The sequence below is a fragment of the Nyctereutes procyonoides genome, unplaced genomic scaffold, assembly GCF_905146905.1.
Source record: "Nyctereutes procyonoides isolate TBG_1078 unplaced genomic scaffold, NYPRO_anot_genome, whole genome shotgun sequence".
NCBI classification, from domain to species: domain Eukaryota; kingdom Metazoa; phylum Chordata; class Mammalia; order Carnivora; family Canidae; genus Nyctereutes; species Nyctereutes procyonoides.
The window spans coordinates 27,072,044-27,094,446 of record NW_026575020.1 but is presented as its reverse complement, the minus strand read 5'-3'; the positions used below and the strand labels follow the sequence as shown (position 1 = coordinate 27,094,446).

The following is a 22,403-nucleotide window of genomic DNA, read 5'->3' as shown; positions in this document are numbered from 1 at the left end:
TCCTGTGACAAAACAATTCACACATCTGCAGGATAGCTTCTGGTAATTATAAACTGGAGTTTATATAACACAGAATGTTGTCATGTCTTAAATCAAAATGTTTTTTATTTTTATTTTTTAAAAATTTTTATTTATTTATTCATGAGACACACACAGAGAGAGGCAGAGACATAAGCAGAGGGAGAAGCAGACTCCATGCAGGGAGCCTGATGTGAGACTTGATCCCAGGACTCCAGGATCACGCCCTGGGCCGAAGGCAGGCGCTAAACTACTGAGCCACCCAGGGATCCCCGAAATCAATGTTTAATTTTTTTTAAGATTTTATTTATTTATTCATGAGAATACACAGAGAGGAGAGAGAGAGAGAGGCAGAGACACAGGCAGAGGAAGAAGCAGGCTCCATGCAGGGAGCCTGACGGGGGACTCGATCCCAGGTCTCCAGGATTACGCCCTGGGCTGAAGGCGGCGCTAAACCGCTGAGCCACCCGGGATGCCCAATCAACATGTTTTAAATAAAATATTTTGTATTTGGCTTTGTTTACTAATTTATGGGCAATTTTCCAATTACTGACAATGTTTTAGTTTATCACCTTAGAATGGCTACATAATGAAATATAAGCTCTATAAATTAGATCATAGTATTACACTGAAACTACATTTTCTGATTTTGATCTGTGGTAACTGAACTGAATGATCTTCTTGTTAGGAACTACATACAGAAATATTTAGAGATAAAGGACATGATACATGCTAACTTACAAACTATTCCAAAGAAAGAGAAGCAGAGAGGGAGGGGGAAGAGAGAGAGAAAGAAAGGGAGAGGAGGAATGGGGGTGGGGGGGAAAAAGGAAGATAAAGTAAATGTAGCAAAATGTTATCTTTCCAGGGGAAAGATATTTGAGAGTTCTTGTAATTCTCTGAAAACTTTTCTCTAATTTAGGTATTTTCGTTTCTTTTTCTTTTCTTTCTTTTTTTTTTTTTTTTTAAAGATTTTTTATTTATTTACTCACGAGAGACAGAGAGGCGGAGGGAGAAGCAGGCTCCATGCAGGGAGCCTGACATGGGACTCGATCCCAGGTCTCCAGGATCAGGCCCTGGGCTGAAGGCAGCGCTAAACCGCTGAGCCACCCGGGCTGCCCAGGTATTTTCTTTTAAAAAGTAAAAATTAGTTAGGACCTGGGTGGCTCAGTGGTTGAACATCTGCCTTTGGCTCAGGTTGTGATCCTGGGGTCCTGGGATCGAGTCTTACATTGGGCTCCCTGTAGGGAGCCTGCTTCTTCCTCTGCCTATGTCTCTGCCTCTCTCTGTGTGTCTCTCATGAATAAATAAATAAAATCTTTAAAATAAATAAATAAAAAGTAAAAATAACAATAAAAAGCTTGGGAGATGGATGCCAATGGCTTGGCAAATAACCCCAGACAGTAAAGGAACACTGAAGCAATGGCATGTCACCAATTCTTTAGATAGCCCAGAGGACACCAGTGTGGGAAAACATGGGCATTCACGCCTGAGCAAAATAGGGGTTAGAATCAATTTCACGGTTTTAATAATGCACTATAGTTATAGTAGCTGTCACCACTGGGGGAAGCTGGGATGGGAGATGGGTATACAGGACCTCTCTGCACTCTGCAACTACTTAGGAGTTTACAATTCAAAACACAAAGTCTAAAAAACAACAACAAAACAAAACAAAACAAAAAAAAAACAACAATGTGGGACAGGAGTTGGACTCTGAATGTGAAGTTGTCTTAGGAATATCTTATTTATTTTGCTCTTATTTTCCTTTTTATGCATGTGCAAAAGTGACATACAATAAAAATCTAGGTCTAGAGAAACCTGAGGAGCTCATTCAGAATATGTACAAGAGACAAATTCTAAGTGATACAAGAAAATAGCTATGTGCTATTCCAACAAACTCATGTTGGTCAGTCTTCCACAGATCCTGTGCTCGATGAGGCACCGCAGATCACTCCAAAACTGGCACTCAGAGAACTGCATCATCAGACAGTGTGAGTGTCCCAACCCTATGTATGGGCAGGTGATTGCTCCATCCTGCCTCTCCCCACTAATGCCACTCCTGGGAGTGAGGAGACACCTGACTGGTGTCCTGGTCCCTTGCAGCATTTTTCGTCTGAGCTGGAAGCAAAAGGGGAACAATGGGAGGGACTGCCCAAAGTTTCCTTTTTGCTTTTTTTCCACAGGGCTGCCTCCAGCCTATAGTTGCTTGGTGACTGTGCTCATATTTAGATAAGAGGTGCTGGAATTTCAGCTCACACTGGTGTCTCCTTGTGTACTGTCTGTCTCCCAAAAGGGTTGTGTCTCTGCTGAAAGAACATACGAAGTCATTTAGCAGTAGCATTCGGGCTGCCTATCTGAGTGTGTGAATTCTGTCCAAGAGCCACAGATGTTTCAGTTATTTCCTCCTGGAGTTTGAGGGAATAATAGAAGGTTACTGTTGTCACAGTAAGGAGCTCTGCAGCTGGCCCCACTTCCTTTTATTACCATCCAATGTAAACAGATTAAATCTAACTGCTTGGATCACCAGAAGGGTACATTTTAAAACCAGAAATTCCTTATTTCTTCTCCCCTTTTCTTTGAGTACCCTCAAGCCCCTTTCAGATGCCATTTTTCATCACTTGGGACTCGGCAACTGGTGGCTCAGACTAAACACCTTTTTTCAAGTTCACACTCCTTTTTCAACAGCCTACGCTGCAGGAGTGGGCAGGGAGGGATCCTGCCCTTGAGGGCCATGTCTACTTACTGCAGTAACACAATGGGTTGAGTAACCCCAGGCCATCAATGGGGGCCTTCCCCTACACCTCTGGCTCAGCTCACCTCTCACTTCCAGTGGACTTCCTCCCTAAGGCCATGAGGGACTCCTGCACTTCCTGTACACCTAACTCCAGAAGTAAGTGGTTGGGAAGAGGGAGATCCTGGAGCTCCCACCTAATGGACCACAAGCAAGACAAGTGCTACAGAGGCTGCAGGGAGCTGGAGACAGTGTGCAGGTGTTATCACTAATAAGTAATGGCCAGTGAGATTGCAGGTGGGTCATCTAGTCCAGGAGTTTTTGGTACTTTGTTTCTAAACAGATCTCAAACCTCAGGTTCAGAAGAAATTTTACCTAAAATTTCATGATAAAAGTGACTCAGAACAGAACTGCTCTGTTTGGAGGGAGTCAGAGCCATGGTCTCCTCCCAACTCCCACAGCCAACATGTGATGGGGCACAGAGGAATACAGTTTGACAACCACGGGCTCTTTCTAAAGATGGAAATACTAGGCAAGTCTAGAGAGAGCAAAAACCCACCAGGTGGTCAGCTAATGGTGGACCAGAGTCTGCCTCTGCTTACCCCCATACCTGTGCTCTATGTCCTTAGAATGAGCAGTCTTGGTCCTTACAACAATCACCTCTAGATTCCAGGGTGAGCAACAAGTGCCCTGAGAGAGACAAATCATATTTTATCTAGTAAACTGATTTTGTGGTAACAGGGGCCTCATCAAATCCAGTTTAATGATATCCAGAGATGACTAGCTAAAGAGATCAATTACTTTCCATGGCAGCAGAAGAACAAAAACAGTCACTGGCACTGGGAAGGCACAGGGCCCTGAGAATGGCACTATGATCCAAAGCAAGCACCAAGAGTATGGGTGATGGAGTATGGGTAGAGGATGCACCAGAAGAATGAGCTCTACTTCCATACTCCTTCCTATCCCAGTCCTTCCTCCCCAAATGTGAGAGAGGTTATTTCTTTAGTTATTAGAAATCTTTTGTTTTCTCCCATACTAGCTGATAGGATGGCTTTAAATCAATTACATCTAATCCCACAAGTCCCTGGGATATAGCCATAAGGTATCCTTCCAGTTGTATTCATTCACCTTGTATTCACAGGGTTCATTTCTGTGACCTCCACTTTTCACTGAGACAGCCTGGTGCAGTAAAAGAGCTCCATGAAAGGAATTCCACTCTCTGACATCTAGACTTTGCTACCAGTTCTAGCTTGTCCATGCCCAAACTCTGTAACCCTGGGCAAAATCACTTAATCTCTCTAACCTGCGCATACAGCAGCTCATATAAAATCCTATAAAACAAGAGGCAGGCATTGCCAGAAAGATGAAATGAAATAAAGCACGTAAAAGACTTTTGAAACTATAAAGCCCATAAAAATGCAAGGTATCCATGTTATTATAATTATTTAATCAGTGGACCAGACACATTTTACTGCATCACTTCAGGATTGCTCCTAGAAATTCTTTCTTTTGGCTCCTGCCAAGATTGGAGGTACACCCACTGTCACCATGCGAGGAATGTAGGTTAGCTGCAAGTGTGTGGCTATGGGGTTCCCAGGCTGGTCTTCCCAGCCAGCCTCCCCTTTCTGTGGTGTCTGGAGCAAAACAACACTATAAAATAACCCTCAAGCAGCCAAGTGTAGAAAATTAAAGAAGGATCACTAATCCAGACAGGAAAAGGTCTGATTTATTGCTCTAACCGCTCTGTCATAAAATGGCAATGAAACAAAAACACCATTCTATAGGATGAAGGGAGAGGAAATTTAGAGTTGGACAGAAAATCCGAAGGAAATGAAAGTGCTAGTGTGCTCTGAAAAGTAACTCTCCAAATATGCCATTGGTCACCTTGATGTTTCCAGGCCTCCCCGATGCCTTCCAGACCTCAAATGCTCAGCTTGCACTGAGTGGAGGCCTCTCCTAGCTGCTGCTGCTACTAACTCCACTGGGGAGTCTCAAGCCTCTCCTGTGTCGTCACCAGCCACATGAGAACACAACCGAGAGGTAGGCTGGCAGGTGCAGGAGATGATGAACGAGATGGGTAGAGTTCTGGCCGCCCCCACCCTGCCCCGCAGCTGCACCGCACAGACCAATTAAATGTGTGCGGGTTGCTCATTCCAGCAGGGGAGCTTTTTGGGAATGGAGGTTGGCAGGAAAGGCTGCTCTTTCACTCAGTTTTCAAAATATGCCTTTAGATAAAGGCTTTCTATGAAGACCACCAAAGCTGTAATCTCTGAATGTGGTCAATGGCCAAAGGGCCACATTTAGAGTGAACAGAGCCATTTTCAAAAGCAGACATTAGGTCAGTGGCACGTGGAAGGGCAAACTGGACTTACTTGATCTAAATCTCCTTTCTCCATTGTCAGTTCCTCCATCTCTGGTGCTGGCTCATCTTCCAGAAAGGGATTGGTGGATGGGGGTGGACACTCAAGTTTTTTCTGTTAAGAAGACATGAGAAAGTGATAGGTATTTTGTGAGCATATTCTTAATACCTTTCCCAATTATCTGCTTTTTCTGAGTCTCTCCAACTGCCAAATTATGAAATTTGATCTAATGAACCAGAACTGAAACAACATGGACCACATTCTTACCTCCCAGCCTTTATACTACTTCCCATCTTTCTGAAACCTATTGCTCGCTCCACCCCAATCCCAAATCCAACCTGGCTAAAACTCTCATTCATTCTTTAGCCCTCAATTTAGAAGTCCCTTCTTCTGGGAAGCCTTCCCTGCCTTTCAAGTTTGGGTTAGATATCCCTGCTACATGTTTCCATACCACCCAGCATATACACCTACCTTGGTATTTATTAAAATATTGCAACTGTCCATTTATTTGTCTTGTCCCCACTAGATTTTATGATGGTAGGGATCATGTCTGTCCTTCTCCCTCCTCCAATATCTGGGTACCTGGAATTTCCTAGCTGCCCCCTAAATGTGAATGAATCAAAATGCTAGATGGAGTAGAATACAAGAACAAACTATAAAGCCAATCTTACGTGTTCTAGATTATAGAAAGAAGTCCCTTCCCAAATAAGTCTCATTACAATAAACAGCAAAATTCCTTGGGAAAAATTAGTTCTCAGGATCTGATTATGACCACTCTTTTAAAACACATCATTGAGTGGGACCACAGGATGGTGGAAAAGCTAGAGGCAGGAGGTGTGGTAAAGTTTTAGCTCCCTCAGCAGCACTGGCCAATCACCTAACTTCTCTTGGCCACAGCAGCCCCATATTCTGCATAAAGTCTCCTATTACAGGATTCCAGGAAGGGTCAGATGTGATAAAGGGTAGGAAAGGCAGCAAAGAACACATGACACATATAAGGGATCCCGGTGATGATAATTCCAGTGCAACAAAAGAATTGAGACAGCTCTTCGGAATTTTTTTTTTTTCTCACAAATTTGACCCCCAGATATTGCTTATACCAGGCAACTGAAAGAAAACTAAGTGGACAAGGAGGAGAAAAGGGATTGGCTAGCACTGGGGATGAGGGGAAGGGCAAAGAATGGACAAGAAGCCAGGTTGTTTGTTTTCTTTAAGATTTTATTTACTTGAGAGAGAGAGAGAGAGAGAGAGCAAGCGAGCATGTGCACAAGCAGGGGGGAGGGGCAGAGGAAGATGGAGAAGCAGGCTCCCCGCTGAGCAGGGAGCCTGACTCAGGGCTCAGTTCCAGGACCCTGAGATCATGACCTGAGTTGAAGGCAGCTGCTCAACCGATTGAGCCACCCAAGCACCCCAGAAGGTATTTCTACATGTACTTGGGACATCTTTGCATATTATCAGCAGACCAACTTGAACCAACCCCTAAGACAAGAAGGACAGCACACGGACTATAGTGTGAACAACTCTCTCAAGTGTCAGGAAGTATCTTCTGTCAGCTGAAGATATACGAAGAAAAAAAAAAAAAAGAAAAAGGAAAATCCTAACAAAAACAATTCAGGAAAATATAAAAAATTAAAACACAAAAAACACAAATCATGCCAGTGTCTGGTTTAGGTTTTAAGACCATACTGCTTACAATCATGTAAACTACTTAATTTTCAGCCTAAACACTCAGATGCTATTAGGTTGCCAGACAGACTCTGTATGAAGAAAGCCTTGTGATCAATGCGTTAGGTCAAGGTAATCATTAGTAGGACAATGATTTTTATGGTATCCTGCTGAGAAACAATATGGTGTAATAACCAAGCAAACATTTACAATTTATACACCCCAAACTTTGGCTTGCTTTGCCTGATACAGGGGAAAAAAAATTCCTATCAACTTAAAGCAAAATAGTTTATTTTTAGAATTAGGCCATTTTCAGAAAGTAATGTACGTTTGAAAGCAATGTTTCTAACGTATTTTTTTCTTTTTAAAAGATTTTATTTATCTGAGAGAGAGCACAAGCAGGGAGGAGAGGGAGAAGCAGGCTCCCCGCTGACCAGGGAGCCCAATAAGGGGCTCAATCCCAGGACCCTGGGACCATGACCTGAGCCAAAGGCAGATGCTTAACCAACTGAGCCACCCAGCCACCCCTGAAAACATTTCTAAATTCTTCTTTATACAGGATGATCAGACAAGGCCTCCTCAAGGAGGTGATATCTGAGCAGAGACCAGAATGAGAAGGAGCTAGTCAGGCAAAGATCTGCAAAGAACATTCTCAGCAGCATGACCTGGTGCAAAGGCTGGAATGAATTTGGTGCTTCTGAGGGACAGACAGGAGGACAAGGGGATGAGGTAAAAGAGGCAGCAGGAGCCCAAGTGCATAGCTTTTGTGGGCCATGGTAAAGATGAGATTTTCTTCTCATAGCAACTGGGTAATCATCAGGGTGGGGGAGGTTAAACAAGGAAGTGATATGATCTAATTTAGACTTTTACAGTATCATTCCACTGCTGTGAGGAAGATGAGCTGTAATGGAAGACCAGTCTAAGAGGCTGCTACTGTGTTCCAGGCAAAGAGTAATACAGGACTGGATTAAGCTAGTGCTGTGTAGATGGAAACAGGTGGCCAGATTTGGGACATATTTAGGAAGTAAACCCAAGAGGACGGGCTGAGAAAATGAATGTGAGGGTGTAGGAAAAAAAGGAATCAAAATTCATTCCTTTTTTGGCCTGAGCAACTACATGGCTGGTGTCGTCATTAATGAGTGACAAACCTGGGTTTGAGTCTAGGCTCTATCACTTGGATATGCTGCTTAGCTTCTCTAAGCCTTGGCTGTTGCCTGCAATGTGAAGGGACATTAATGCCCACCATGTGGAACTGCCTGAGGATCAAATGAGACTATGTATGTAAAGCATGAGATATGTATATAAAGCAGCTCAAACAACATCTGGCATGCAGGGAAAGCTCAGTAAGTGGGAGTTCTCATTCATATTTAATGGGGCAGAACTGTGGCGGTGCCTTTCTCAATGGAGCAACTCTCAAATGGCAAAGAAGTAGGAACACAAGACAAAAAAATTCTGTAAAAAGAATTTGTTTTAGACACAAAATGCTGTCCCTACTACTGTGCCTCTTTGGGATTTCCCAAGGAAATGAAAACAATGGGTCCATCAAATTACAAAGGTGTAAGCATGGGCTTCTCTTTTTCCCTAGTCTCCAAGGAAGCTCTCACAGTACAGCATGTACTGCTAACACTATGGGTAAATACTGTGTTAGAAAACATTGAGGGGTGGGGACACCTGGGTAGCTCAGCAGTTGAGTGTCTGCCTTGGGCTTAGGGCGTGATCCTGGAATCCCAGGATTGAGTCCCACATCAGACTCCCTGCATGGAGCCTGCTTCTGCCTCTGCCTATGTCTCTGCCTCTCTCTCTGTGTCTCTCATGAATAAATAAATAAAATCTTTAAAAAAAGAACAACAACAACAAAAAAAAAAAAACCCAAACATCGAGGGGCAGGCACAGACTCCTGCTGTTTGGTGGGCTGTGTTTCTGCTCGGACTAATTTGCTGTGATGAAAGAATGTCTTTGCAAGGAGCAATCACCAGCACAACTCGGCCTTCTATGCAAGAGCCCCGTTATTGGAGCCAACCAGACCACACTTCTCATTTCTTCTCTGCAGCTGTCATAGACCATAAAGAATTACAAGTTTGGGTTTAGATCTTAAATAACTCAAATGACATATTCCATGAGCTCTGGGTTGCTAAACAAAACAAAAACAAAAAAAAAATGCCAAGAACTGAACGACTTTCCAATTTAAAAAGAATTCATAATTTGTGCTATGATGACAGTTGACTTCAAGTCCATATGGGAAAGAAAAATTCTACATACAGCAAGTTAACTCCTACTAATTAAACACATGGGATTCCCACCACCTCCAAAAAAAATAAGGTCCATGGGATGGACAAGCGGTCTAATTTACTGCTAGGGAGAGAAGCTGGCTTTGGTCAGTAGTGTCTCTGCATCTGGGTCTGCCCACACAAATCCTTTTCTGAGGCCCTTGCTGGACACTTCAAATGATCAGAGAAGGAGCTCTGAAATTTAAGACTCATCTGTTTCCTTTTCCTGGAGGAGAAAGCTTTCACTTAGTAGACGAAAATTCCACAACTTCTGCATTTCTCATTCCATAAATACTTTATTCCAGCTCAACTCCTGATTTGTCCTTAAAGAGATGGCTTGGAGGCTTCAGCTGATATGACTGTAAACACAGGGCCCTGCACACCTGGTTTAATATTGCTGGGACCTCTCTCAGTACCACCACGCTCATATCTTATATTGTGACAGTTATGTATAGCTTCTTTCTCCACTAAACAATAGGCACCCGTCTGATTCAATTTTTCATCTTTTGCCAAGGCTATACACAAATAGCTTAAAAAACGTTCATGAGGAGTGGCTGGGTGGCTCAGTCAGTTAAGCATCTGTCTTCTGCTCAGGTCATGATCCCAGAGTCCTGGGATTGAGCCCCATGTGGGGCTCCCTGCTCAACAGGGAGTCTGCTTCTCCCTCTTCCTGCTGTTCCCCGTTTGTGCCGTCTTTATCAAATTAATAAATAAAAGCTTTTTTAAAAGTCTGTGAATAAATCTTGATTGGATAAGAAACACTCAATAAAATCCTCTTCAGACACGGGCAAAAGTTTCTATTTTCTATAGACAAAACAAAAAAACCTGTGTGTGTGCAACCTGTGTGTGCATGCGTGCATGTGCATAACTTATAGCACAGTCTCAAAAATATACCCCCAACTATTAAACAGTAGACATCTCTGGGGAGAGGAATTTAGAGTAATCAAGAAGGAAGACATTGTTCTTTTGAAATATTTTATTCTGGGATGCCTGGGTGGCTCAGCAGTTGAGTGTCTGCCTTAGGCTCAAGGCGTGATCCTGTGATCTGGATCTTGGACTCCAGGCAGGGAGCCAGCTTCTCCCTCTGCCTATGTCTCTGCCTCTCTCTCTGTCTCTCATGAATATGGAAATAAATTTTTTAAAAAATAAAAAAATAATAAAATACTTTATTCTGATAGAGCTTTAACAAGCATACATTTTTCTTTTTTGGTAGACAAATTATCTGAAGAGTGAAGATATTTATAACTAATCTATTTCCTAAAACCTGTAATATTTTAAAATTGTGACATATAATTAACATCAAATTCACCATGTTAGGTGATTTACAATTGAGTGATTTTCAGTATGTTCACGAGATGGTGCCACCATCATCACCACTGTTCAGTTCCAGAACACTTTTACCCCAAAGGAAGCCCCATATCCATTAGCTATTACTTCCAATCCTCCCCTTCCCCCAATCCCTGGTGACTCCTAATCCACTTACTGTCTCTATGAGTTTGCCTATTCTGGACATTTCATATAAAATGTGGCCTTTTGCATCTGGCTTCTTTCACTTTGTATTGTGTTTTAAAGGTTCAACCTGTAATATGTGTCAGTATTTCAGTCTCTTTTTTTTTTTTTGGCTGAATAATATTCCACCGTGTGGGTATACCACATTTTGCTTAACCATTTGTTCATTAAAAGATATTTGGGTTGTTTCTTCTTTTTGGCTACTGTGAATAGTGCTGCCATGAACATTCATGTACAAGTTTTTATATGAACATAAGAGAATTTTCAATTTTTTTTTGAATTTTCAATTTTCTTGAGTATATTCCTAGGAGGAAGCGTGTATTATTCTAAAAAAAGTTTCAGATTGCTTTGCTTTTTTTTTTTTGTTTTAATCTGGCAGAGTTATCCCTTTACATTAAGCATCAGTGCGTTAGCACCACAAATTACATGAAAACAAAGAGTAACTCTTCTGAACCTTTACAAACCATCACTAACATCAAGACTAGTGCTGGGAGATTAAGCAGGGGCATTCATAAGACACAAGAATACAGAAAACAGTTTAAAACAGAGGCTATCTTTTTTTTTTTTTAAATTTTTACTTTCCAGAGAGAGAGAGAGAGAGAGAGAGAGAGAGAGAGAGCTTGTGCACAGGCAGAGGAAGCGGGAGAGGGAGAGGCAGACTCCCTGCTGAGCAGGGAGCCCAATGCAGAGCTCAATCCCAGAACCCCAGGATCATGACCTGAGCCAAAGGCAGGCAAGTAACCGAGTGAGCCACCCAGGCACCCCAAAACAGAGGCTATCTTAAATTTGAAAAACTCCTCTCTTTTGGCCCTGTAATTCAACTTGTAGCATAAGAAACTTATCTCCAATTTGAACAAAAATTTGTTTGCTGTGGTCTTGTTTATAATAATGAAAAAATGGGGCAGCCCTGGTAGTCCAGCGGTTTAGCACCGCCTTCGGCCCGGGGCGTGATCCTGGAGACCCGGGATCGAGTTCCGTGTCAGGCTCCCTGCATGGAGCCTGCTTCTCCCTCTGCCCCCCTCTCTCTCTCTCTTTCTCTCTCTCTCTCTCTATCATGAATAAATAAAATATTTTTTTAAAAAGAAAAAATGACAAGTACTTAAGGGTCCAACAAGAAAAGGATAGTTAGGGAAATTGTGGACCATCTCTACCATGAAATATAATTACTGAGAAACCACTTAAGATATGACATAGGGGGATCCCTGGGTTGCGCAGCGGTTTGGAGCCTGCCTTTGGCCCAGGGCGTGATCCTGGAGACCCGGGATCGAGTCCCACGTCGGGCTCCCGGTGCATGGAGCCTGCTTCTCCCTCTGCCTGTGTCTCTGCCTCTCTCTCTCTCTCTCTCTCTCTCTCTCTCTGTGACTATCGTAAAAAAAAAAAAAAAAAAAGATATGACATAGGAAGAAAAGCTATAAAACCATATTTACACATCATATATAAAAATAAGCACGATATGAATCAAAGATCTAAATATAAGAGTCCAGGGATGCCTGGGTGGCTCAATGGTTGAGCGTCTGCCTTTGGCTTAGGGCATGATCCCGAGTCCGGGGATCAAGTCCCGCATTGGGCTCCCTGCGAGGAGCCTGCTTCTCCCTCTGCGTGTGTATGTCTCTCTGTGTCTCTCATGGATAACTAAATAAAATTTTTAAAAATAATAATAAATAAATATAAGAGTCCCAAACTATAAAACTCTTAGCATAAAGCACAGGTTAAGTGCTTGTGACCTTGGGGATGACACCAAAACTCAAATAACAAAAGAAAAAAACCAAGAAAGTAGGATTTCATCAAAACGGAAAACTTTTGTATATCAAAGGACACTATCAAAAAAGTGAAATGACAATCCACAGAATGGGAGAAAATATTTATAAATCATGTACCTGATAAGTGATAGAATATACTTAGAAAACATTTTATTTATTTATTTATTTATTTATTTATTTATTTATTTATTTATCTATTTATTTATTTTTAAGATTTTATTTATTTATTCATGAGACACACACACACACACAGAGGCAGAGACACAGGCAGAGGGAGAAGCAGGCTCCATGCAGGGAGCCTGACGTGGGACTCGATCCTGGGACTCCAGGATCATGTCCTGGGCTGAAGGCAGGCACTAAACCACTGAGCCACCCAGGGATCCCCTAGAAAACATTTTTTAAAAACATTACCACAGGAGCACTTGGGTGGCTCAATGAGCATCTGCTTTTGGTTCAGGGCGTAATACCAGGATCCTGGGATTGAGTTCTGCATCAGGCTCCTCACAGGGAGCTGGCTTCTCCCTCTGTCTATGTCTCTGCCTCTCTCTGTATCTCTCATGAATAAATAAAATCTTAAAAAAAAAAAAAACCCAAAACATTCCCATAACTCAAGAATAAAAGACAAACAACCCAAGGATGCCTGGGTGGCTTAGTCAGTTGAGTGTCTGACTCTTGATTTCTGTTCAGGTCACTATCTCAGGGTTGTGAGATGGAGGCCCGTGTTGGGCTCAGTGCTAGTGCAGTCTGCTTGAGATTCTCTCTCCCTCTGCTCCTCCTCACCTCCCACTCTCTTTCTCTCTCAAATAAATAAATAAATCTTAAAAAAAAAGGTGCAATTTCAACTTTATAAAAAGAACACACCACCATCTCTGATGGGAAAACGAATGACATTTTCTCTTGTCTCCATTCTTGGTATAATTTCTACCTTTTCTATCTTGACCATGTATTACTTTCTTCTCAGAAACAAATTAACAGAAGTTAATCTCTTCTTCAGATGTTATTTAAATGAAGGAATACATTCATTCATCATCAAAAGAAATTATTTATAAAGCGTTTTGAAATCAAAGGAGAGCTATTTCCTTGCTCAGGACAGAAGTTATCATACTGTGGCAGAACTGCTGAAACTCTGTTCCTCCTCCACTTACATGGTCTCCCTGATTCAGGTGTTAAGTTGCTGTAAGACTGAGGTACAGGGCAAGCCACTCTGGTGGGCTTTCTTACATAGTGAGCTTTCTGCAAACATTCTTATGCTCAAACTTCATGGTTAAAAATTATGCCTATAGCTTATACATTTATAATGTAATTTTAAAAATCAGGCAAATATAATATATACTAAAAGCATCCCTATAAGCCAAAGGATGATTCTATTTAGAAAGGCAATTTATGCAATGGCCAAGAGGAGGGGAAATCCAGCTACATGAAATGGGAAAATTTTAAATTTTATTTAAGAAAAAAAAAACAAACAAAAACAAAACCCCAAATCTCCCAAACTCAGTGAGTCTTTTACAAAAACTTAACCTAACTGAAACATTGCTCCAGTGGCTCAGTGGTTAAGCGCCTGCCTTTGGCCCAGAGGGTGATCCTGGAGTTCCAGGATCAGGTCTCACATCGGGCTCTCTGCATGGAGTCTGCTTCTCCCTCTACCTATGTCTATGCTTCTCTCTCTCTCTGTGTGTGTCTCTCATGAATAAATAAAATTTTTTTTTAATTTTTATTTATTTATGATAGTCACACACACAGAGAGAGAGAGAGAGAGAGGCAGAGACACAGGCAGAGGGAGAAGCAGGCTCCATGCACCGGGAGCCCGACGTGGGATTCGATCCCGGGTCTCCAGGATCGCGCCCTGGGCCAAAGGCAGGCGCTAAACCGCTGCACCACCCAGGGATCCCGAATAAATAAAATCTTAAAAGAAAAACTTAACCCACTCTGCTTTCACAGAGGTTAAATATAATATTTACCTTGAATCTAATCATTGAGTCACTAAGAATGCCTGCAGGTATAGTTAATCACACCCACACATTTGCTTTTAATTTCAAGGCATTTTAATTTACAGAGTATTTTGAATTTCTCTTAAGGGCCAGGAGTTTAGGCAATTAGCAAAAGGCAGCTCACTTCTTCCAGTAAATTACAGCACAGGACACTGTAAACATGTTAGGGCTAGTACCACAAAAACAAGACAAGCCCTATCCTTAAGGTTCTTTCAGTTTCCATTTCTTTCAGATGTCAAAATTGCATCTGTCAAAAAAGAGCCAATGATGACGCATCACACTGATCAGTTTGGAGGAACTGGACTGTGGCAGGCTCTTCCAGATGAGATCATCGCCTTTCCTGCTCACTCTACTTGTTCATCAGTCAGCAAGAGGCTTAAAAGGATCTGAATAATACAGTGAGAAGGGATGAATGGACCTGGGAGGGTCTATGGTCCACCTGACTGGCTGACTTATCTGTTCCGTAACTTTGCAAGGAATTCACTAACCTTCTCTGAAATCTGGCTTATGTTAAAGGGTATCTGAAATCTGGCTTATGTTAAAGGGTATCAAGGTTAACCAATACCTTGGTTCATTTTGTAGTTTATTCTGATGCCCTGAAATAAAATGGTAACCACGGAAGATTTTTCCCCAAAGCAAGACAGCACAGGGAGGAGGTAAGGAGACAAGGAGCAGCTTCTTCAGGTGGGGTGCTGAGCAGCTAGACTGGGGAGTCAGACCACTTGGAACCCCAGCACAGCCCAACACTTTTGGGAGCCAGTGGCCATGACTGATCCACCAGTGGCCCTGCTACTGAGGTCTACAGGCTGCAGGTGAAGGTGTGTCCCCACTTGGCCCACAGCAAGATGACAGGGCCAGGCTCAGAGAGACCACCACCCACAGTGAGAAGCATATCATTTACATATTCCCACAGTGGGGATGCAGTGAGTTGATTGGCTAAGACCTACCTGCCTTATTGAGGAGGCAATAGGAGTTCTGCTGCCTTTCTAGAAACTAATTTTTAAGGGATGATCATTAAGGGTTATGGACCAGTCACTGTCAGGACTTGGAATGCAGAATGGTTGCTGGGTCATGCTAGGACAAAGAGTGGTCCAGAGAAGTCTGGTCTAAAGAATTTGAATGATTTGGAGAAGTCTGTGGAAAAGATAGTTGATTATTGGGAGGGGAGAATAAAGAGTGTATGTCTTAGCAGGATTTTCTGGCCAAGGATCTTTAACCTAAAATTCTCTGCAAACTTGATAGAAGAAGCAACAACTGAACAATTGGAGAAATTTATAGGTCAATTATGCCAGAAAATTTCCAGAACAGAAGACAAAAAAGGGAAGAAATTGGTAATAAACCAAAACACAGACACAAAAACAAGAAAACAAAACCGCAAAGGTTCAAGTGTTCCCAGCTGACCATGACCAACCTTGCAGAGCACAGCACCTGTCAGGAGGTCGAAGGCTACAGTTTAGGAGCCTGGCCCTGGCAGAGTGAGCTCAAGTGAAGAGGCCACACTGCCCTGAGAAATAAGCACCTCCAAGCTCTCTCCTTCCTCATATAGAATGTGCTTACAGGGGGACACCTGCCATTGTGGCATTCCTATACCTATTTTCTATTAAAAAACAATGTCTTCAAACAGCTCCTGCCAGTTTTCCCATGGTACGTACCTGGTTATCCTGTTCAATAGGTTCACCCTGTCCAGAAGGGGCCTTCCTGGCCCACATTACACTACCTCTTTGGACCTGTGGTGTACTTCCTAGTACAAATGAGATGTGATATGTCCTGGGACAGCTCCAAGTTTATAGGCTATGCTGGTCATCAGATACAATGGGGCCATTTGTTCCCCTGTAATCCTATAGTTCTAAATGTAAAAGCAAAATCACCAGGAAGTAGGGCCCAGCCAAAGGAGGAGAAGAATGGTCTGAAACAGGTGTTTGGCACTAATGTTATTCAAGCAGCCTTCACTGGGATCTATTTCCCACACAGTTAGCTGGAATACTGGCTCATGGAACCTGTCCTTATGCTCCCTTGACTCTGCTCAGATGGAAGCCCCAGGTGCAAAGGGGGGCACTCCCACGTGGGGTCTATGTTCAATGCTTAAACCTCCTGTCCCCAAGCAGATCTCTTTGGGATGAACCCAGAGCTGCATGAGTCTCTCTGAAACCAGGCCCGAAACACAGCATGGGTAGGGCAGAGAGGAGGGCCAATGTGAGGCTATCAGGCACTGCTGAAGCCAACCAAATACTTCTCAAGAGAGAGATGCATTCTTCTTTCAATCACATTTCTATCACCTATTATTTCCTTTTGTGATTTGCATCTTTTTTTTTTTATGGGCATTTTCATTTGTTCCATGGCCAATTTTTGTCCTTGTTAGTAAAAAGAAACCGATTTTGAACATGAGGTAACAAGCAGAGCAGTATACATGTGTATTTTTATTTTTTAAGTAGGAAAGAGTGTTCTGTGGTTCCTTGTATTTTATTTCAATACGGTCATGTCTGGCCTGAAGCAGGCAGGGCCTTACGGATTTGCCTTAAAACTGAGTGCTGCCAGCCCCACTCTTCAGCCCAGTATCCTGAGGGACCAGCTCATGATGCACCTACTCTGAGGCAGGTCTTTTTTTTTTTTTTTTAAGATTCTATTTATTTATTCATAGAGATGCACAGAGAGAAAGAGAGAGAGAGAGAGAGAGAGAGAGAGAGAGAGAGAGAGAGAGAGAGGCAGAGACACAGAGGGAGAAGCAGGCTCCATGCAGGGAGCCTGATGTGGAACTTGATCCTGGGTCTCCAGGATCACGCCCTGGACCAAAGGTGGTGCTAAACCACTAAGCCACCCAGGTTGCGCTCTGAGGCAGGTCTTACAAAGAGGCATAGAAGGGATTCCACTGAAGTCCCAGGATTTTAGGCCTAAAAGGGTAGGGGCTAGAGAAGGTAATAAAGGTGAAGGGTGAACAAGGGAACGGGACTCCAAGCCCAATCTCTGCTCTTCCCTGCTTCAACCAGAGTAGCTGTTTTTTCTGTATTTACGTATTAGCTGTGTGACTGCTAGTAAGTTTTAAATGAATATAGGACCTCCCTCCTATAGCTGATGAAGCAAAGTGACTGACCGCAGGAAAAGGCACTTATAGCAGTGTAGAACACACAGTGGATGTTCAAAAAATGTCAGTCAATATTCTGTGTGGATTCCACATTAGAATTTGTTAAATAGTTTGGAAGTCACTGTTTTGGCTCATCTCCCTCATTAAAAAACAAAAACAAAACTGAAAAATAACTTCATTAAAGCATGTAAATACAAAAAAGTATTTTTAAAAAACTACTCAAATGCATTTGTGTAAGAAAAATTCAAATATAATACCAGAATAAAATGAAAAAATAATTCTTTGCTTCTCCACATAGTCTCACTCCAACTTCCTTCCCCAGAACATCCATTATTGTCATTTCTAGACCTTTTTCTTAGATATTTATACACATAAACATGCTCTTTGTTTCTTAAGTGTGGAATTACACCATATACACTGGGCTGTAGCTTATATTTTCCACTTGACAATGTATCTGAGATGTTTCTTTTCTATGATAGTACATCTAGATTGATCTCCCATTTTACCACTATTCCATAGTAAGGGTATACCATATTTTATTTAACTATTCTCCAGTGATGAACATTATAGAAATCTCCAAATTTATTTATTTATTTATTTTTAATTTTATTTATTTATTTATTTATTTATTTATTTATTTATTTATTTATTTATTATTTATTTCCTTTTATGGCTGCAGTTCACCCCTTTCTTGGTACATCTACAGGTATGAATTTTTTTGTAGACCCTATAACTAGTTGTGAAATTTAAATTTTTGATACATGACAACTGGCTCTCCAAAACGGCTATACTGATTTGTATACTAGCACTAAAGTCCTGTATTGTTAGTCTTGTAATTTTTTTGCCAACCTGATGTAAGAAAATTAGTATCCTGTTCTATTTTTTTTTCATGTTTATTGGCCAACTATTTCTTCAGTGAATTTCCTGCTCTGTACCCATTTTTATAATTGGTTACTTGCCTTTTTCTTATTGATTTAAAAGAAATTTATTTTGGGTATTAATACTTGGTCTTATATCTTAAGCTGTTTTTTTCCCCGGCTTATTGTGTATCGTTAATTACATTATTGGTCTCTTTCATTCTTTTTATATGTTGTGAAATCTTTCGGTACTTTATGGCTTCTGGGTTTGCTTGTTTATTTCCCTAGTACTCTGTTATTTAAGGATAGTTTCTTCTTTTCATGTAACAGAGGAGGCAGTTCTGAATTCTAGCAGGATCTAGATGATCACAAGTGTCTCTTGATTTGTTGGTCCAAGGATTTTCCTACCAAATCACATCACTTTTCTGTTGTTACCAGGTTTAAAGGCATTTAAGAGGTTTGACTCTCTCAACTTTGATTTCTTCCTCCTTCCCTCCTCTTCCTCCTCATTCCTGCTGGCCTACACAGACAGGTCTGTGTATTTTTTTGCATGACTAGGGAACAGAGATGAATCAACCACGATTTCTGCAATCAAAGAGCCCAAGGTATGTGTGTGCGCACGTGTGTAATAATGCAAACGGAAATTACCATAAAACATAAAAGTTTGGTTCCTCATGGATAGGAAATCTGAAGAAAGCATATTGATATATTAGCAAGGAGGCTGGGTTTCCAAAGAGAAGTTTTTAGAGAGAAGCTTTGAACCTAGTCTTTGCTTATGTAGACATTAAGTAATCTTAACTAACAACACATACTCCACCTTTCCAATGGAGGTGCATAGTTCTCAGACTTACGTACCTTGTGTTTTAATCTTTTAGTGTTTCTCTGACATGCGGATTTGTATATTTGGCTGTGAGGTTTACAGAGACACAATGACCTGGTTTGCTCACCAGAGACATTAAGAAAACAATCTCTAAAGTAAAATATACCCTAACTATGATAAAACTCAATAGTCACAAAGTAATATAGTACTTGTAATTCAATAAGTGAAGCCTCTGTAACTCACAAAATTACCAGTCTGTAAAATGGAGCCACTACTTAGATAAAATGATGACAAAATATTCTAAAAATGTGAAATACTACATAATAGAAAACACGAAATCTACAGAATACTCTGCATTGCCATTCACATAATTTAGTGAAATCCCTGGAATGAAAGATTGAGCACTCAAGCCACTGGATGGAATCACCGAACTTGGAAAGACTGAAGTGAAGCCCAACCACCCAAACCCCCTGATTTTGTGTTTCAGCCCCACTCAGGAAGGTCCTACCAGAGTTCCATCTGTTAGGGTGCACCCGGAGAAGCGTTTTGCAAGAAATCCCTCAAAGTTAGTTGTTCTCTGAATAGCAAAAAGAAGCAGTTTCACTTCAATTTCCTTAGCTCTGGTACGCATAATCTTGGCAAGTTCTGCCCTTCAAAATAAAGAAATAAGAATGTTGTAAAAAACAAAACAAAAACAAAAACCTGTTCAAGATAGGTTAAATAGTTTATAGCTTGCACCCCCCCAAGAAAGAAAAAGTATGTGGTCATTTCAAATCCTGAGGTCTGTTACCAACTAAGTTTTATGTTTGGATAACAGAAATACATAATCTAAATAAGAATTTGAAGGTAAAATTACCCACTAGTCAAAAAAGTCAAGGATTAAGGAGATCAAATTGTTTACATGGTTACTACTATTTTTAGATCTTTCAAACTTTCCATAATTTGTTTCCATATAAAGTACTCAGTATTTTATAAAAATGCATATATTTTGTAAAATGTCATAAGTCATTAATTACTGAACTATAAAGCCCTCTCTTCCAAAGAGGTGAATAACCATCTCTTCAACCAGAGAGCAGGAACCGCAGAAACAGACTAAAATCCCCATGTGAAAAGTGGCATGTGCATGCTCAGGTGGTTCCTGCCTGTGAAGCTTATGTACCACTTCAATGTTCTGCTTCAGAATGGGCGCTGTAAGGAAACAGTGACCTGAGAGCTCTTAGTAAGTACTGAGCCATGATTATCTTCCCATACAAATAAATGGCAAAATCAAAGAGCCTCTGCGATTATTTGAAAATTATGTATCTGTAGGATTTTAGCCAAAATTCCAACAATATGGCAGCAATAGCAGCAACACAATTAGCTAGCACAATGATAGCAGATTTGTGGCATTAGTATACTTCTAGTCTCCTACAGACTGCATTTTTCACAGAATTAGTTTGCAAGTCACTGAACTATATAGGCTGAAGAAAATTAGTTATCAGTTTCTCAAGGAATTTGCTTTCTTTGCTAATCAGGACTTAGAAAGTGACAATCACAATTGTCCTCTAATCAACATTAAACCGATGGTAGCAAATGTGCTTCTGAAACAACAGCCACAGAGAGTGTACAACACCAGGACTGAACGAGCCTAATGTAAACTGTGGACTCTGGGTGATAATGGTCTGTGAGTGCAGGCTCGTCCATTGAGACAAATGTACATTTTGGTGGGGGATGCTGATAATTGGGGGGCTATGCACGTGTGGGGACAGGAGTATATGGGAAACCTTTGTATCTCCCTTTCAATTTTGCTATAATCCTAAAATTACTTTAAAAAATAAAGTCTACTTAAAAAAAAAAGATAGGGACGCTTGGGTGGCTCAGGAGTTGAGCGTCTGCCTTTGGCTCAGGGCATGATCCCAAGATCCAGGATTCAGTCCCACATCAGGCTCTTTGCAAGGAGCCTGCTTCTCCCTCTGCCTGTGTCTCTGCCTCTCTCTCTCTCTCTGTTTCTCATGAATAAATAATCTTAAAAAAAATAAAGTCAATAGCCAATATCCCTTAAGAAATCTTGGCAAGTTCTGTCCTTCAAAATAAATATGTGTTTAAAGCGTACAACTTGATTGTATTCTCCATGATTTTAAGAAAGATGCCTACCATCAATTATTCTAAAGTGGCTGAGTTATGCTTAGACATGGGACTTTTTTAAAAAATTAGGCTGGAGTTAATATAATTGTGCACTGTTAGAAGGGCATAGATAAGGGGTGCCTGGGTGACTCAGGTCATGACCTCAAAGTCCTGGGATAGAGCCCTACATCAGCCTCCCCACTCAGCAGGGAGTCTGCTTCTCCCTCTCCCTCTGCCCCTCCCCCTGCTTATGCTCTCTTTCTCCAACTGCTAAATAAAAAAAATCTTTTTTTTTAAGATTTTATTTATTTATTCATGAAAGACACACACAGAGAGAGAGAGAGAGAGAGAGAGAGAGGCAGAGACATAGGCAGACGGAGAAGCAGGCTCCATGCAAGGAGCCTGATGTGGGACTCAATCCCAGGTCTCCAGGATCATGTCCTGGACCGAAGGCGGCGCTAAACCGCTGAGCCACCAGGGCTGCCCAAATAAAAAAAAAAAATCTTTTTTTTTAAATTTTTTTTTAATTTATTTATGATAGTCACACACAGAGAGAGAGAGAGAGAGAGGCAGAGACACAGGCAGAGGGAGAAGCAGGCTCCATGCACCGGGAGCCCGACGTGGGATTCGATCCCGGGTCTCCAGGATCGCGCCCTGGGCCAAAGGCAGGCGCCAAACCGCTGCGCCACCCAGGGATTCCCCCAAAAAAAAAATCTTAAAAAAAAAAAATGGGGGGATTCCTAGGTGGCTCAGCAGTTGAGTGTCTGCCTTCAGCCTACGGCATGATCCTGGACCCAGGATTGAGTTCCACATCAGGCTCCCTGCATGGAGCCTGCTTCTGTCTCTGCCTGTGTCTCTGCCTCTCTCTCTTTGCCTCTCATGAATAAATAAATAAAATCCTAAAAAAAAAAAAAGAAGGGCATAGATAACTCTGTTATCTATGGGCATAGATAAACCCTGTTACCTGTTAGCTGCGGTATAGCTGCAAGTAAAGAATAAAAAGCTTTGACTCTAGCTTTAGCTTTGTCATGGACACACTGATCTAACCTTGGATTTTAATTCTTCAATACAAATGAACTATTTGGCCCTGGGCTACATTCATGAAACTGCAGACAGGAGGAATGACAGAAAGTCTTTAGAATGCTCAGAACACTCAGATGCTGATATTATGAACTATCCAAAGACTATAAAAACACTGCATTAGGGGCAGGAAATTTGTTTAGCAAATATTTCCTGTCACTGATGT

At 41.5% G+C, this 22,403-nt stretch overlaps 1 protein-coding gene across 1 annotated transcript in view; it reads right to left on the bottom strand.

Moving 5' to 3' along the window:
- Positions 1 to 22,403, bottom strand: part of VPS53 (VPS53 subunit of GARP complex) — a 142,860-nt gene that overhangs the window by 62,621 nt on the left and 57,836 nt on the right. The window contains exons 11-12 of the mRNA XM_055322439.1: positions 19,563 to 19,704; positions 5,122 to 5,223 (exon numbers count right to left, since the gene is read on the bottom strand). Coding sequence (XP_055178414.1) covers positions 5,122 to 5,223; positions 19,563 to 19,704 — 244 coding nt within the window. The remainder of the gene's footprint in view (positions 1 to 5,121; positions 5,224 to 19,562; positions 19,705 to 22,403) is intronic.